This window comes from Cetorhinus maximus, chromosome 19 (genome assembly GCF_964194155.1).
Source record: "Cetorhinus maximus chromosome 19, sCetMax3.hap1.1, whole genome shotgun sequence".
Classification (NCBI taxonomy): domain Eukaryota; kingdom Metazoa; phylum Chordata; class Chondrichthyes; order Lamniformes; family Cetorhinidae; genus Cetorhinus; species Cetorhinus maximus.
Window position 1 is genome coordinate 91,796,801 of NC_135897.1, and position 17,397 is coordinate 91,814,197.

The window sequence follows — 17,397 nt, forward strand, 5'->3', positions numbered from 1 at the left end:
CTGTCAGTTCCTCATGGTGGGAGCCTCTCCACCTCTTTTCCCCAACACCCAACCCGGGGGAACTGGGGGTTGGAGAGTTGTCCTGTTAGGAGAAATTGAGCATAATGGGCCTACATTCTTTGAAATTCAGGTGAATGAGAGGTGATCACGTTGAAACGTAAAATGCTGAAAGGGCTTGACAGAGTGGATGCTGAGGGGCTGTTTCCTCTGACTGGAGAGTCTAGAACTAGGGGATAAAGGGTCAGCCATTTCAGACTGAGGTGAGAAATTTCTTCACTCAGATGGCCTTTGGAATTCTCTACCCCAGAGATCAGTCATTAATTTATTGAATGGCAGGGTAGCCTCAATGGACTGTATGGCCTATTCCTGCTCCTATTTGTAATGATCTTAACTAACATCTCTTGTTCCTCAAACTGCTGCCCATGAGTATACACATTGCAGGCAAATAGAGTTGTTAAAAATTCATTTGTAGGATGCAGGTGTTGCTGGCTAGACCAGCATTTTTTGCCCACCCTGTGTTACCCTTGAGAAGGTGGTGGGGAGCTGCCTCCTGGAAACACTGCAGCCCCTGTGGTGTAGGTACACCCACAGTGCTGTTAGGGAGGGTGTTCCAGGATTTTGACCCAGCGACAGTGAAGGAACGGCGATATATCTCCAATTCAGGATGGTGAGTGGCTTGGAGGGGAACTTCCAGATGGTGGTGAGTCCAGGACGTTGCGATGCTGACAGAAATGTTGTCACTTGTGAGCCAAGATATTAGGATGCGGGAAAGAGAAGGAGCTTGTGTTTATAGAGCATGGAATAGTGAGATGAGCTTTGATTTCAGGAGGGAGTAAAAAATTGTATTTTTCACTGCAGAAGGTACACGAGGTAAGACATATTTACACCATGTTTTATCACTATTATTTGCTTCTCATAATGAAATAATTTTGAAGGATAATTGCATTCATGTGGACAAAGCAATCCATCTCAGTGAGGCCGTACAGAGAACTTTGAGATGAATAACCACAATTTTTGGTCTTGGTGGTTGCATTGGGATTTCTTCCATGGGATTTTTAAAGTCCAAATCAACAATGATTGTTATGATCTGTGAAAAGAACCTATTTTTATTTTTCTTAGACTGTGGCTTTAAAATTGGGCTGTGGCTTTAAAAACTACCATGGCTGCAGTTGAAAGATATGTTCACTGGAGCAGGATGAGGAATATCTACAATGTTGCTATCCTGGAACATAGGGTGCCATAAGAGAACAGGATGGTGCCAGAAAGGGGTTCTGCACTAAGGGGAACTGCCTGATGACAGTATTTTAATTGGCTCCTGACCAGTGACCAGGGCTTTGTGTGGTAACAGTGCAAGCAGAACAACAACTAGCCTGAAAAGAGGGAAGACCTAAAAACCCCTCTCTCCTGTGTTTGTAAGATTCCAGCAATTTTGCCATAATAGCTAGCTGGCAATCTCTCACATCTCTCTAACCTGCTTTCTCTGAAAACCTCTGTCAAGAGGAAAAGGGGAAAAATCACCAGTAGAGACACTGAACAGCAAGTTTTTCAACCAGTGAACTACAGACTGAAAGTGCTGGGAGACCACCTCATGTCATCAACAACAAACTGCAAGGAATTTGGAAGAAATCAATCAAAATCAACCCATCTAATCCTGTACTCCAGATTGGTGTTATTGAACTGTTTTACCCCACCCTTAAAATCCATGTTTTGTGTGTATGTTTGTGTATAGGGGTTTAAGAAGGGGTTAGGGTTTAAGTTATTGAGTTAGAAGTTAACAGTTCATATTTCTTTCTTTCGTCACTAGTTAAAGACAATTTGTTAAATAAACAGTTATTTACTTGCTAAGTTTACAAACCTGGAACTCGTATTCTGTTAACTTAAAGTTAGGTAGAATTGGGGCGATCTGGTTGTTTAATCAAACTTTTCACATTTGTCGTGGCTTAGGAAACAGTAACGCTTGATATTACAGCGCACTATGAGGTGTAAAGCTGGTGAAGCTATAACACAGGACTACTTGCATGCCAAACAGCATAAGCAGCAAGTGAAAGACAGAGCTAAGCGATCAAACAACCAATGGATCAGATCTAAGCTCTCCAGTCCTGCCACATCCAGTCGTGAATAGTGGTGGACAATTAAACAACTCACTGGAGGAGGTGGCTCCACAAATATTCCCATCCCCAATGATGAAGGAGCCCAGCACATCAGTGCAAAAGATAAGGCTGAAGCATTTGCAACAATCTTCAGCCAGAAGTGCCGAGTGGATGATCCATCTTGGCATCCTCCGGAGGTCCCCAGCATCACAGATGCCAGTCTTCAACCAATTCGATTCACTCCATGTGATATCAAAGAAACGGCTGAAGGCACTGGATACTGCAAAGGCTATGGGCCCTGACAACATTCCGGCAATAGTACTGAAGACTTCTGCTCCAGAACTTGCGGCGCCCCTAGCCAAACTGTTCCAGTACAGCTACAACACTGGCATCTACCCGGCTATCTGGAAAATTGCCCAGGTAGGTCCTATACACAAAAAGCAGCACAAATCCACTCAGGCCAATTACCGCCCCATCAGTCTACTCTCCACCATCAGTAAAGTAATGGAAGGGGTCATCAACACTGTTATCAAGTGGCACCTGTTTAGCAATAACCTGCTTACTGATGCCCAGTTTAGGTTCCACCAGGGCCACTCAACTCCTGACCTCGTTACAGCCTTGGTTCAAACATGGGTAAAAGAGCTGAACTCCCAAGGTGAGGTGAGAATGACTGCCCTTGACATCAAGGCAGCATTTGACCGAGTGTGGCATCAAGGAGCCCTGGCAAAACTGGAGTCAATGGGAAATGGGGAAAACTCTCCGCTGGTTGGAGTCATACCTAGCACAAAGGAAGATAGTTGTGGTCGTTGGAGGTCAGTCATCTCAGCTCCAGGAGTTCCTCAGGGTAGTGCCCTAGTCCCAACCATCTTCAGCTGCTTCATCAATGTCCTACCTTCCTTCGTAAGGTCAGAAGTGGGGATGTTCGCTGATGATTGCTCAATGTTCAGCACCATTCACGACTCCTCAGATACTGACGTGGTCCTTGTCCAAATGCAGCAAGACCTGGACAATATCCAGGCTTGGGCTGACAAGTGGCAAGTAACATTCGCACCACACAAGTGTCAGGCAATGACTACCTCCAATAAGAGAGAATCCAACCATGGCACCCTGATGTTCAATAGCATTACCTTCACTGAATCCCCCACTATCAACATCCTGGGGGTTACCATTGACCGGAAACTGAACTGGACTAGCCATATAAATACTGTGGCTACAAGAGCAGGTCAGAGGCTCGGAATCATGCGATGAGTAACTCACCTCCTGACTCCCCAAAGCCTGACCACCATCTACAAGTCACAAGTCAGGAATGTGATTGAATACTCCCCACTTGCCTGGAGGAGTGCAGCTCCTACAACACTGAAGAATCTGGACACTGTCCAGGACAAAGCAGCCCGCTTGATTGGCACCACATCCACAAACATTCACTCCCTCCACCTCCGACACACAGTAGCAGCAGTGTGTACCATCTACAAGATGCACTGCAGGAATTCACCAAGGCTCCTTCGACAGCACCTTCCAAACCCATGACCACTACCATCTAGAAGGACAAGGGTAGCAGACAGTTGGGAACACCACCACCTGGAAGTTCCCCTCCAAGCCACTCACCACCTTGACTTGGAAATATATCGCTGTTCCTTCACTGTCGCTGGGTCAAAATCCTGGAACTCCCTTCCTAACAGCACTGTGGGTGTACCTACACCACATGGACTTCAATGGTTCAAGAAGGCAGCTCACCACCACCTTCTCAAGGGCAACTAGGGATGAGCAATAAATGCTGGCCCAGCCAGCGAAGCCCATATCCCGTGAATGAATATTTTAAAAAAACGATCCCCAGTGAGTTGTGATAATCTGGGACACGCTGCATGAAAGGGTAGTAGAAGCAGTTTCAGTAGTAACTTCCAAGAGGGGAATTGGATAAACACTTAAAGGGAAAAAATTGCCGGGCTACGGGGAAAGAGTGAGGTAATTGGGGGGGGGGAGTGCAGCTAATTGGATGCCTCTTACAAAGAGCAGAGCTGGCATAGGCACGATGGGCTGAATGGTCTCCTACTGTGCTGTAATATTTTATGATGACATTTCAGGATGGTTATGGGGTTACAAAAACAAAAACAGAAATACCTGGAAAAACTCAGCAGGTCTGGCAGCATCGGCGTAGAAGAGCACAGTTGACATTTCAAGTCCTCATGACCCTTCAACAGAACTAAGTAAAAATGGGAAAGGGGTGAAATATAAGCTGGTTTAAGGGGGGCGGGGGGGAGGGTGTTGGGACAAGAAGAGCTGGATAGAGGGCCAGTGATAGGTGGAGATAACCAGAAGATGTCACAGACAAAAGAACAAAGGTGTTGAAGGTGATGATATCTAAAGGAATGTGCCAATTAAGGGTACAAAGAAGGCCAAACAGGGTACAGATAGCCCTAGTGGGGGTGGGGTGAAGGAATCGAAATAGGCTAAAAGGTAGAGATAAAACAATGGATGGAAATACATTTAAAAATAATGGAAATAGGTGGGAAAAGAAAAATCTATATAAATTATTGGAAAAAACAAAAAGGAGGGGGAAAAAACGGAAAGGCAGTGGGGATGGAGGAGAGAGTTCATGATCTAAAATTGTTATTCAGTCCGGAAAGTGCCTAGTCAGAAGATGACCCTTCCGGACTGAATATTGAGTTCAACAATTTTAGATCATGAACTCTCTCCTCCATCCCCACCGCCTTTCCGTTTTTTCCCCCTCCTTTTTGTTTTTTCCAATAATTTATATAGATTTTTCTTTTCCCACCTATTTCCATTATTTTTAAATGTATTTCCATCCATTGTTTTATTTCTACCTTTTAGCCTATTTCGATTCCTTCACCCCACCCCACCCCCACTAGGATTATCTGTACCTTGCTTGTCCTGCTTTCTACCCTTAATTAGCACATTCCTTTAGATAATATCACCACCTTCAACACCTCTTTGTCCTTTTGTCTGTGACATCTTTTGGTTATCTCCACCTATCACTGGCCCTCTATCCAGCTCTTCTTGTCCCAACCCCCCACCCCTTAAACCAGCTTATATTTCACCCCTTTCCTATTTTTACTTAGTTCTGTTGAAGGGTCATGAGGACTCGAAACGTCAACTGTGCTTTTCTCCGCCGATGCTGCCAGACCTGCTGAGTTTTTCCAGGTATTTCTGTTTTTGTTTTGCATTTCCAGCATCCGCAGCTTTTTGCTTTTATCTCTATGGTTATGGGGTTATGCTGACTGCAATATGAGGAGCAAGAAGAAAAGAAAGCTATCCGAAAGAGCACCTCCCACAGTTCAGCACTCCCTCTGTACTGGGGAGTGCCAGGTTAGATTATGTGCTCAAATCTCTAGAGTGGGGATTGAACCTACGACTTTCTGGCTCAAGTGTGAGAATGTGCTCTTTCAAAGCAAACTCATGTAAAATTGTACATTATAATTAAACAATTGAACAAAAAAAATTACTTTAAGGTCATCAATGCCTCCTAGTTAGTTTGCTGGTTTACGGGTTACAGTGCCTGGTTATCTTAGACCTCCAGGTGAAGTGGTAACCTGGTTGTCGGCATCTTCTGTTGACATTTGACAACCTCTTTTCTCCTTGTCTTTGGGTCGGGCTGTGTCCAGTGCTCTATAACCTGGCCGATCGTCCTCCTTCCTGTAGGACGCTCGTGTGAGCACTCCAACAAAGAACATCTCAATAATTAGAAGCTGGTTGTTCATAACTGTGAAGGAATAGAGAGTTCTGGAATTACCATCCATGCAAGATGATGAAGCAGCTTAGTCTCAAGATGATGAAGAATAAGAGGTGGTTATTCAGCCCCTCACGCACATTCCGCCATTCGGTTAGATCATGGCTGATCTATATCTAGGTTCCATGTTCCTTAACACTCTTACCCAACCAAATTCCATCAATCTCAGCTTTTATCAATTGACTTGCTCCCTCCACCCAGCCACCCAGCCTCAACAACTGTTTGGGGAGAGAGTTTAAGATTTCCACAACTCTTTGTATGAGGAATTGATTCCTCACACCACCCTTGAATGGCATGGATCTCTTGAATTTAAAAGTTCCAATTCCCTTACCAGAGGTCAAACGATCCTTCCTGAAGTGAAACGAGACGTGAGCATCATCAGCAAAGCTGGCATTTGTTGCCCATCCCTATTTGCCCATGAACTGAGTGGCTTTCTAGGCCATTTCAGAGGGCAGTTAAGAGTCCGCCACATTGCTGTGGGGTCTGGAGTCACATGTAGGCCAGATAAGAATGGCAGATTTCCTTCCCTAGGGGGGCATTTGTGAACCCGTTGGGTTTTTACAGCAATCAATAATTGTCATGGTCGACTAGGTTTATATTCCAGATTTATGAATTTCAATTCCACCACCAGCTACCATGGTGGGATTTGAACCCATGTCCCTAGCGCATTAGCCTGGGCCTCTGCATTACTACTTCAGCAACATTACCACTACACCACCATCTCCCCGGTCACCGAACACACTGACTCCAAATGGGGTCTGAGGAGCTGTATTTCAGCCCCTTGAGATAAAGGCTAACATTCTATTATCCTTTTTAATTTAATGATACGATAGGACAGATGATGACATCTCGTATTCCTCTACAGGAAATGTAAACGTTTACAAATACGTTAAAGACGCTGGTGTGTGCTCGGTCTGGAGAAGGGCCGCTCTCCTGGTCTACTGTGATCTTTATTTGTTTGAGGTAAATGGTTTTGATACAAGGGGGGGAGGGGAGGGTGGGTGGAATGTTGGAACTTATTTCAAGGACCAAGCATAGCAAGGTGCAGAGTAAATAATTTTCAGTCCCAAACCTCATTACCACTCTGGCATTTTCCTCATGATTAGAGGGTTAGCAGAGAGAAACTATTTCCTCTGGTGGGAGAATTGAGAAGCTTAAAGAACCAGGCATGACGACAGGAACTGTTTCTTCACAAAGGGTAGTGGAATTCTGGAATGCTCATCTCCAAGCTCTACAGACTGTTTTTGGAACGGAGGTGTGGTCAATTGGAAACTTCCAGGCAAATGTATGTTATTTAAGGGTTACGGCACCAAGGTGAGTAAATGGGCTGAAGGTATAGATCAGCCATGATCCAATTGAATGACCTCTTCCTGTTTGTAATGTTCCTAACACACCTGTTACCCCAAACTGGAGTGAGCTGCCTATTGAGTCTCACTCCATAAAGTGATCTATTTAATGCACTGAAGTGGATGGAGCACAATGCCCCGGGTTTGAGCCCTGGTCTCTGCTCAGCTAACTTGGTTTCAATAGGGAGGAGCTACAATTGACCCTGGGTTGGAGTTTTGGGTGGGGTGTGTGTAGTGTGGGGAGGGGGAGGTTAAGGGCCATGGGCAGGGAGGGGGATGGGAGTCAACCAGTGTTCATTCTTCTTAATACTGTCCGGGGACCAAAGGTGGGGAGATTTCCTGTAGAAATGAGCAACGGGGACAGGAATGTTCCTGGCTGTGAGCCTCTAACAGCCCCACTACCCCCAACGTAATTGAATAACATCCCAACTATCCAGGGGCCCACATGATGAATCGCAACTTGGAAGGGATGGATTCTGTGGGTGCCAGAAGCTCTCAACAACAACTTGCATTTATTTGGCGCCTTTATCATAGTAAAATGTCCCAAGATGCATCACAGGTTCATTATCAATCAAAATTTGACACCGTGACAGTACAGGATGTTTGGATGGATGACCAAAAGCTTGGTCAAAGGAGTAAGTTTTAAGGAGTGTCTTAAGGGAGGAAGGAGGGAGGTGGGGAGAAGACGTTTAGGGAGGGAATGTTAGAGTTTAAAACCCAGGCAGCTGAAGGCACAGCCACCAATGCTGGAACGGTAGAAATCGGGGATGAGCATGAGGCCAGATTTGGTGGTTGCTGAGATCTCGGAAGGTTGTGGGCCTTGAGGAGGTTACAGCCGTGAGGAAGGACAGGACCATGGAAAGATCTGAAAACAAAGAAGGTGAATTTTCACATGGAGGCATTGTGGTTCTGGAAACCAATGTAGGTCAGTGAGCACAGTGTGTGATGGGTGAATGGGGCTTGGTGCAAATTAGCTTAGCAGCAGCAGAGTTTCGGAGCAGCTGAAGTTTGACAGGTGGAATTTGAAGTTCTGGCCAGGAGTTCACTAGATGTCACTACACACATACCCCCCATCCTTCCCCCTCACCAGCCCCACCGCCCTCCAAGGTAGCTGTTGTATTCCAGCTTGCATTACATACGTTCGCCTCTGGTCCTTGCAGAGTATGGAGGAGCGCAGCTGATGCTCCCAGCGCCTGCCAGCATTTCAATGATAGAATTCTGCAGTGAGGACAGGATCAAAATCGCCTGAGAAATGCAAGAAAGGTAAAGAGTGTCACAAAAGGTTTTGGAAATAATGAGTTCTTTGGAAGGAGCAGATGGGTTTTGGCTGAGGGTTTAAGTTTTGACCCACGTCACCGTGAACAGCTCCCCTGCTCCTTTTCGAATTGTGGCTGTGGGATCTTTTACATCCGCCTGAGAGGGCAGACTGGTCTGCAGTTTAATGAAGACTCATCCAAAAGATGCATTTCTGACACTGCAGGACTCCCTCAGAACGGCACTGTGAGTGTTGACCTGGATTATGGGATCAAATCTCTGGAGTGAAGATTTGAACCTAGGACCTTTGGACTCAGTGCTACCAGACTAGAATTTCACCATATTTAATATTTAATATTTTTCATGGCCCCTGTTTTGGTTTACCCGTTACTCCAAGGGTTGGAAGTTCCCCTTCAAGCCACTCAGCATCCTGACTTGGAAATATATCGCCGTTCTGTCACTGTCGCTGGGTCAAAACCCTAGAACTCCCTCCCTGTGGGTATACCTACACTACCTGGACTGCAGCGGTTCAAGAAGGCAGCTCACCACCACCTTCTCAAGGGCATCTAGGGGTGGGCAATAAATGCTGGCCTAGCCAGCGAAGCCCACATCCCGTGAATGAATAAAAAAAATGTCACTACTTTTGTGTATCCATGCTTATACAAGTTTATCATAACTTATTTACTTTTCAATGGCAGGCGGTAAGAGTGGGAGAGATTCCCACATGATGGGAAGAAAGTTGGAGCCTCCACCACTACTATCCACAGCTCCAGACTACAACACACGTGTCTAAGTGCATGTTACCACAGCAACTCAGACTCCCTGAGTGAACTGTAACACATCTACCAACCTTTCAAGTCAATTGCTCTAGAAATAAACTCCAGTGTTTGGTTTGCCTTTTTTTTATGGCCTTATTAATCTTATTAATAAATCACTGCAGCAATTCATCAAGGCTCGTTAGGCAGCACCTTCCAAACCGGTGACCTCTACCATCTAGATGGACAAGGGCAGCAGATACTTGGGAACACCACCACCTGGAAGTTCCCCTTCAAGCCACTCAGCATCCTGACTTGGAAATATATCGCCGTTCTGTCACTGTCGCTGGGTCAAAACCCTAGAACTCCCTCCCTGTGGGTATACCTACACTACCTGGACTGCAGCGGTTCAAGAAGGCAGCTCACCACCACCTTCTCAAGGGCATCTAGGGGTGGGCAATAAATGCTGGCCTAGCCAGCGAAGCCCACATCCCGTGAATGAATAAAAAAAATGTCACTACTTTTGTGTATCCATGCTCCCAGATCTCTCTGTTCCTCTCCCCCATTAAGACTCATATTCTCCAAGCAGTATATGGCCTCCTGATTTTTCTGACCAAAATGTACCACCTCCCCTTTCTCTCTATTGAAGTTAATTTGCCAGTTACTTGCCCATTCTGCAAGTTTATTAATGTGTTCCTATATTTTTGTCACAGTCCTCCTCTGTATTAACCACACTCCTCAATTTAGTGTCATCGGAAAATTTTGACATTATACTTCTGATCACCGAGTCCAAATCCTTTCTGTAAATGATGAACAATAGAGGCCCCAGCACAAATCCGTGTGGAACATCACTTCCTGTCTTTTGCCAGTCTGAGTAACTACCATTGACCCCTGCTTAGTTTTCTGTTTTGTAGCCAGCCTCCTACTCATTCTGCTACTTGTCCAGAGTCCACATGTCGCCTCTATCAATAGCTTTCTGAGAATGCAAATACGTCACGTCACTTTATTTGTAACCAGCATTTTATAGTTATATCGCATAACTGTTCCTTGACTGTTTAAGTGTTCAGTTCCCTTTGCAAATTCCTCCAATAATGAAGCATTTCCTGACTGCAACAGCAAGGCCTTCAAGTATTCACTGGTGAGTGGCAAGAAACATTCGTGCCACATGAGTGCCAGGCAATAACCATCCCCAACAAGAGAGAATCTAACCATTGTCCCTTGACATTCAATGGCATTACCATCGCTGAATCCTCCACTATCAACATCCTGGGAGTTACCATTGACCAGAAACTGAACTGGACTAGCCATATAAATGCTGTGGCTACAAGAGCAGGTCTGAGGCTAGGAACCCTGCAACGAGTAACTCACCTCCTGACTCCCCGAAGCCTGTCCACTATCTACAAGGCAAAAGTCAGGAGTGTGATGGAATACTCCCCACTTGCCTGGATGAGTGCAGCCTCAACACTGATGAGGTTTGACACCATCCTGGACAAGGCAGCCCGCTTTATTGGCACCCCATCCACCACCTTAAACATTCATAGAAACTAGGAGCAGGAGTAGGCCATTCGGCCCTTCGAGCCTGCTCCGCCATTCATTACGATCATGGCTGATCATCCAACTCAATAGCCTGCTCCCGCTTTCTCACCATATCCTTTGATCCCTTTCACCCCAAGAGCTATATCTAACTCCTCCTTGAAAACATACAATGTTTTGATCTCAACTACTTTCTGTGGTAACAAATTTCACAGACTCACCACTCTCTGGGTGAAGAAATTTCTCCTCATCTCAGTCCTAAATGGTCTACCCCATATCCTCAGACTGTGACCCCTGGTTCTGGACTCCCCCACCATCGGGAACATCCTTCCTGCATCTACCCTGTCTAGTCCTGTTAGAATTTTATAGGTTTCTATGAGATCTCCCCCTCATTCTTCTGAACTCCGGCGAATATAATCCTAATCGACTCAATCTCTCCTCATATGTCAGTCCCGCCATCCCAGGAATCAGTCTGGTAAACCTTCGCTGCACTCCCTCTATAGCAAGAACATCCTTCCTCAGATAAGGTGACCAAAACTGCACACAATATTCCAGGTGTGGTCTCACCAAGGCCCTGTACAATTGCAGCAAGACGTCCCTGTTCCTGTACTTGAATGCTGACGCACAGTGGCAACAGCATGTACCATCTATAAAATGCACTGCAGCAACTTGTAAAGGCTCCAAAAGCATCTTCCAAACCCATGACCTCTTATTTCTTAGGTCAAGGGCAGCAGGCACATGCACCACTTTCAAATTACACAGCGAGGTACAGGCAACAAATACTATCCTTGCCAGCAATGCTCACATCCCACAATGAATCAGATAATTCTTTCAAAAAAAACTCATTCCTTATCTTGGTCCGACCTTGACTCTCAACTCCCGTTCATTTCGACTTCAGGCTTGGGTCATTTCCTCCAATTCCCACCCTTTGGACTGTTGTAAACAAAGTTTTGTGGCTGTGACTCACTCACCTGAAAGAGCGCAAACTTTGCTGTGAGATTCTGATCAGCCATATGGAGTTTAGCCTCTCGGAACAGGATATTCACTGGCCAAAGCCCAAGGATTGTTGACACTCCCAGGAACAGGTTGAGCCAGAGAAAAATACTGGTTGAAGATAACTGAGACAGCAATGCAAAAGACAGAAGCAATGTATCAGAGTTGTCGCACATGTGATTCAGACCGGGATGGGATCTAAGAATGAAATTTGGCCAGGGTGTGGGAACAAAGGAGAGTCCTGCTGAGAGACTTGATCGATAATCACACAATATGGCGGGTGGAAAATATGGATTGCATTACTGAGTCATTACAGCAAAGAAGGAGACCATTTGGCCCATAGAGTCCATGCCTACACTTTGTAGAATAATCCCGTCAGTCGCATTTCCCCACTCTATCCCCATAGCCCTGCAAGGTTACTTCATTAAAGAGCCAATCCAATTTCCTTCATCTAACCCAGTGCTGCACTGTCCTGGGAGTGTTTGATGGGGACAGTGCAGAGGGAGCTTTACTCTGCATCGAACCCCGTGCTGTACCTGTCCTGGGAGTGTTTGATGGGGACGGTGCAGAGGGAGCTATACTCTGGATCTAACCCCGTGCTGTACCTGTCCTGGGAGTGTTTGATGGGGACATTGTAGAGGGAGCTTTACTCTCTATCTAACCCTTGCTGTACCTGTCCTGGGAGTGTTTGATGGTGAGAGTATAGAGGAGGGTTTACTCTGTATCTAACCCCGTGCAGTACCTGTCCTGGGAGTGTTTGATAGCGACAGCGTAGAGGGAGCTTTACTCTGTATCTAACCCCGTGCTGTACCTGTCCTGGGATTGTTTGATGGGGACGGTGTAGAGGGAGCTGTACTCTGTATCTAACCCCGTGCTGTACCTGTCCTGAGAGTGTTTGATGGGGACAGTGTAGAGTGAGCTTTACTCTGTATCTAACCCCGTGCTGTATTGGTCCTGGGAGTGTTTGATGGGGACAGTGTAGAAGGAGCTTTACTCTGTATCTAATCCCGTGCTGTACCTGTCCTGGGAGTGTTTGATGGGGACAGTGCAGAGGGAGCTTTATTCTGTATCTAACCCCGTGCTGTATATGTCCTGGGAGTGTTTGATGGGGACAGTGTAGAGGGAGATTTACTCTGTATCTAACCCCGTGCTGTACCTGTCCTGGGAGTGTTTGATGGGGACAGTGCAGAGGGAGCTTTATTCTGTATCTAACCCCGTGCTGTATATGTCCTGGGAGTGTTTGATGGGGACAGTGTAGTGGGAGCTTTACTCTGTATCTAACCCCGTGCTGGGGTACTGCCCTGGGAGTGTTTGATGTGGACAGTGTAGAGGGAGCTTTACTCTGTAACTAACCCCATGCTGTACCTGTCCTGGGAGTGTTTGATGGGGACAGTACAGAGGGAGCTTTACTCTGTATCTAACCCCATGCTGTACCTGTCCTGGGAGTGTTTGATGAGGACAGTGTAGAGAGAGCTTTACTCTGTATCTAACCCAGTGCTGTACCTGTCCTGGGAGTGTTTGATGGGGACGGTGTAGAGGGAGCTTTACTCTGTATCTAACCCCGTGCTGTACCTGTCCTGGGAGTGTTTGATAGGGACAGTGTAGAGGGAGATTTACTCTCTATCTAACCCCGTGCTTGCCTGTCCTGGGAGCATTTGATGGGGGCAGTTAAGGGAGCTTTACTCTGTATCTAACCCCGTGCTGTACCTGTCCTGGGAGTGTTTGATGGGGTCAGTGTAGAGGGAGCTTTACTCTGTATCTAACCCTGTGCTGGGGTACTGCCCTGGGGGTGTTTGATGTGGACAGTGTAGAGGGAGCTTAACTCTGTAACTAACCCCATGCTGTACCTGTCCTGGAAGTGTTTGATGGGGATGGTGTAGATTTATTCTGCATCTAACCCCGTGCTGTACTTGTCCTGGGAATGTTTGATGGGGACGGTACAGAGGGATCTTTACTCTGTATCTAACCCCGTGCTGTACCTGTCCTGGGAGTGTTTGATGGGGACAGTGTAGAGGGAGCTTTACTCTGTATCTAACCCCGTGCTGTACCTGTCCTGGGAGTGTTTGATGGGGACAGTGTAGAGGGAGATTTACTCTGTATCTAACCCCTTGCTGTAGCTGTCCTGGGAGTGTTTGATGGGGACAGTGTAGAGGGATCCTTACTCTGTATCTAACCCCGTGCTGTACCTGTCCTGGGAGTGTTTGATGGGGACAGTGTAGATGGAGCTTTACTCTGTATCTAACCCCGTGCTGTACCTTTCCTGGGAGTGTTTGATGGGGACAGTGTAGAAGGAGCTTTACTCTGTATCTAACCCCGTGCTGTACCTGTCCTGGGAGTGTTTGATGGGGACAGTGTAGAAGGAGCTTTACTCTGTATCTAACCCCGTGCTGTACCTGTCCTGGGAGTGTTTGATGGGGACAGTGTAGAGGGAGCTTTACTCTGTATCTAACCTCGTGCTGTACCTGCCCTGAGAGTGTTTACTGGGGTCGGTGTAGAGGGAGCTTTACTCAGTATCTAACCCCGTGCTGTACCTGTCCTGGGAGTGTTTGATGGGGATAGTGTAGAGGGAGCTTTACTCTGTATCTAACCCTGTGCTGTACCTGCCCTGTGAGTGTTTGATGGGGACAGTATAGAGGGAGCTTTACTCTGTATCTAATCCCGTGCTGTACCTGTCCTGGGAGTGTTTGATGGGAATACTGTAGCGGGAGCTTTACTCTGTATCTAATTCTGTGCCGTATCTGACCTGTGAGTGTCTGGTGAGGACAGTGAAGTCAGAGCTTTACTCTCTATCTAACCCCTTGCTGCACCTGACCTGGGAGTGTTTGTCGCGGACAGGGTAGAGGGAAATTACTCTGTATCTAATTCCGTGCTGTACCTGTCCTGGGAGTGTTTGATGGGGATGTTGTAGAGGGAGATTTACTCTGTATCTAACCCCGTGCTGTACCTCTCCTGGGAGTGTTTGATGGGGATGTTGTAGAGGGAGATTTACTCTGTATCTAACCCCGTGCTGTACCTGTCCTGGGAGTGTTTGATGGGGACAGTGTAGATGGAGATTTACTCTTTATCTAACCCCGTGCTGTACCTGTCCTGGGAGTGTTTGATGGGGACAGTATAGAGGGAGCTTTACTCTGTATCTAACACCGTGCTGTACCTGTCCTGGGAGTGTTTGATGGGGACAGTGTAGAGGGCGTTTTACTCTGTATCTAACCCCGTGCTGTACCTGTCCTGGGAGTGTTTGATGGGGATGTTGTAGAGGGAGATTTACTCTGTATCTAACCCCGTGCTGTACCTGTCCTGGGAGTGTTTGATGGAGTCAGTGTAGAGGGAGCTTCACTCTGTATCTAACCCCGTGCGGTACCTGTCCTGGGAGTGTTTGATGGGGTCAATGTAGAGGGAGCTTTACTCTGTATCTAACCCCGTGCGGTACCTGTCCTGGGAGTGTTTGATGGGGTCAGTGTAGAGGGAGCTTCACTCTGTATCTAACCCCGTGCTGTATCTGTCCTGGGAGTGTTTGATGGGGTCAGTGTAGAGGGAGCTTTACTCTGTATCTAACCCCGTGCTGTACTTGTCCTAGGAGTGTTTGATTGGGACAGTGTAGAGGGAGATTTACTCTGTATCTATCCCCGTGCTGTACCTGTCCTGGGAGTGTTTGATGGGGACAGTGTAGATGGAGCTTTACTCTGTATCTAACCCCGTGCTGTACCTGTCCTGGGAGTGTTTGATGGGGACAGTGTAGAGGGATCTTTACTCTGTATCTAACCCCGTGCTATACCTGTCCTGGGAATGTTTGATTGGGACAGTGTAGAGGGAGCTTTACTCTGTATCTAACCCCGTGCTGTACCTGTCCTGGGAGTGTTTGATGGGGACAGTGTAGAGGGAGCTTTACTCTGTATCTAACCTCGTGCTGTACCTGCCCTGAGAGTGTTTGATGGGGACAGTGAAAAGGGAGCTTTACTCTGTATCTAACCTCCTGCTGTACCTGTCCTGGGAGTGTTTGATGGGGTCAGTGTAGAGGGAGCTTTACTCTGTATCTAACCCCCTGCTGTACCTGTCCTGGGAGTGTTTACTGGAGTCGGTGTAGAGGGAGCTTTACTCTGTATCTAACCCCTGCTGTACCTGTCCTGGGAGTGTTTGATGGGGATAGTGTAGAGGGAGCTTTACTCTGTATCTAACCCTGTGCTGTACCTGCCCTGTGAGTGTTTGATGGGGACAGTGTAGAGGGAGCTTTACTCTGTATCTAATCCCGTGCTGTACCTGTCCTGGGAGTGTTTGATGGGAATACTGTAGCGGGAGCTTTACTCTGTATCTAATTCTGTGCCGTATCTGACCTGTGAGTGTCTGGTGAGGACAGTGAAGTCAGAGCTTTACTCTCTATCTAACCCCTTGCTGCACCTGACCTGGGAGTGTTTGTCGCGGACAGGGTAGAGGGAAATTACTCTGTATCTAACTCCGTGCTGTACCTGTCCTGGGAGTATTTGATGGGGATGTTGTAGAGGGAGATTTACTCTGTATCTAACCCCGTACTGTACCTCTCCTGGGAGTGTTTGATGGGGATGTTGTAGAGGGAGATTTACTCTGTATCTAACCCCGTGCTGTACCTGTCCTGGGAGTGTTTGATGGGGACAGTGTAGATGGAGATTTACTATGTATCTAACCCCGTGCTGTACCTGTCCTGGGAGCGTTTGATGGGGACAGTGTAGAGGAAGCTTTACTCTGTATCTAACACCGTGCTGGACCTGTCCTGGGAGTGTTTGATGGGGACAGTGTAGAGGGCGCTTTACTCTGTATCTAACCCCATGCTGTACCTGTCCTGGGAGTGTTTGATGGGGATGTTGTAGAGGGAGATTTACTCTGTATCTAACCCCGTGCTGTACCTGTCCTGGGAGTGTTTGATGGAGTCTGTGTAGAGGGAGCTTCACTCTGTATCTAACCCCGTGCGGTACCTGTCCTGGGAGTGTTTGATGGGGTCAATGTAGAGGGAGCTTTACTCTGTATCTAACCCCGTGCGGTACCTGTCCTGGGAGTGTTTGATGGGGTCAGTGTAGAGGGAGCTTTACTCTGTATCTAACCCCGTGCTTTATCTGTCCTGGGAGTGTTTGATGGGGTCAGTGTAGAGGGAGCTTTACTCTGTATCTAACCCCTTGGGGTACCTGTCCTGGGAGTGTTTGATGGGGTCAGTGTAGAGGGAGCTTTACTCTGTATCTAACCCCGTGCGGTACATGTCCTTGGAGTGTTTGATGGGGTCAGTGTAGAGGGAGCTTTACTCTGTATCTAACTCCGTGCTGTACCTGTCCTGGGAGTGTTTGATGGGGACAGTGTAGGGAGAGCTTTACTCTGTATCTAACCCCGTGCTGTACCTGTTCTGGGAGTGTTTGATGGGGTCAGTGTAGAGGGAGCTTTACTCTGTGTCTAACTCCGTGCGCTACCTGTCCTGGGAGTGTTTGATGGGGTCAGTGTAGAGGAAGCTTTACTCTGTATCTAACCCCGTGCTGTACCTGTCCTGGGAGTGTTTGATGGGGACAGTGTAGAGTGAGCTTTACTCTGTATCTAACCCCGTGCTGTACCTGCCCTGAGAGTGTTTGATGGGGACAGTGTAGAGGGAGCTTTACTCTGTATCTAACCCCTTGCTGTACCTGTCCTGGGAGTGTTTGATGGGGACAGTGTAGAGGGAGCTTTACTCT

The 17,397-nt window shown here is 47.1% G+C and overlaps 1 protein-coding gene across 1 annotated transcript in view; it reads right to left on the bottom strand.

Annotated features, from left to right (window-relative positions):
* Positions 1-5,479: 5,479 nt before the first annotated feature.
* Positions 5,480-17,397, bottom strand: part of LOC144694035 (organic solute transporter subunit alpha-like) — a 33,263-nt gene continuing 21,345 nt past the window's right edge. The window contains exons 7-9 of the mRNA XM_078564383.1: positions 11,695-11,841; positions 8,321-8,426; positions 5,480-5,808 (exon numbers count right to left, since the gene is read on the bottom strand). Of these exons, the coding sequence (XP_078420509.1) occupies positions 5,609-5,808; positions 8,321-8,426; positions 11,695-11,841 (453 nt within the window). The 3' untranslated portion in view covers positions 5,480-5,608. The remainder of the gene's footprint in view (positions 5,809-8,320; positions 8,427-11,694; positions 11,842-17,397) is intronic.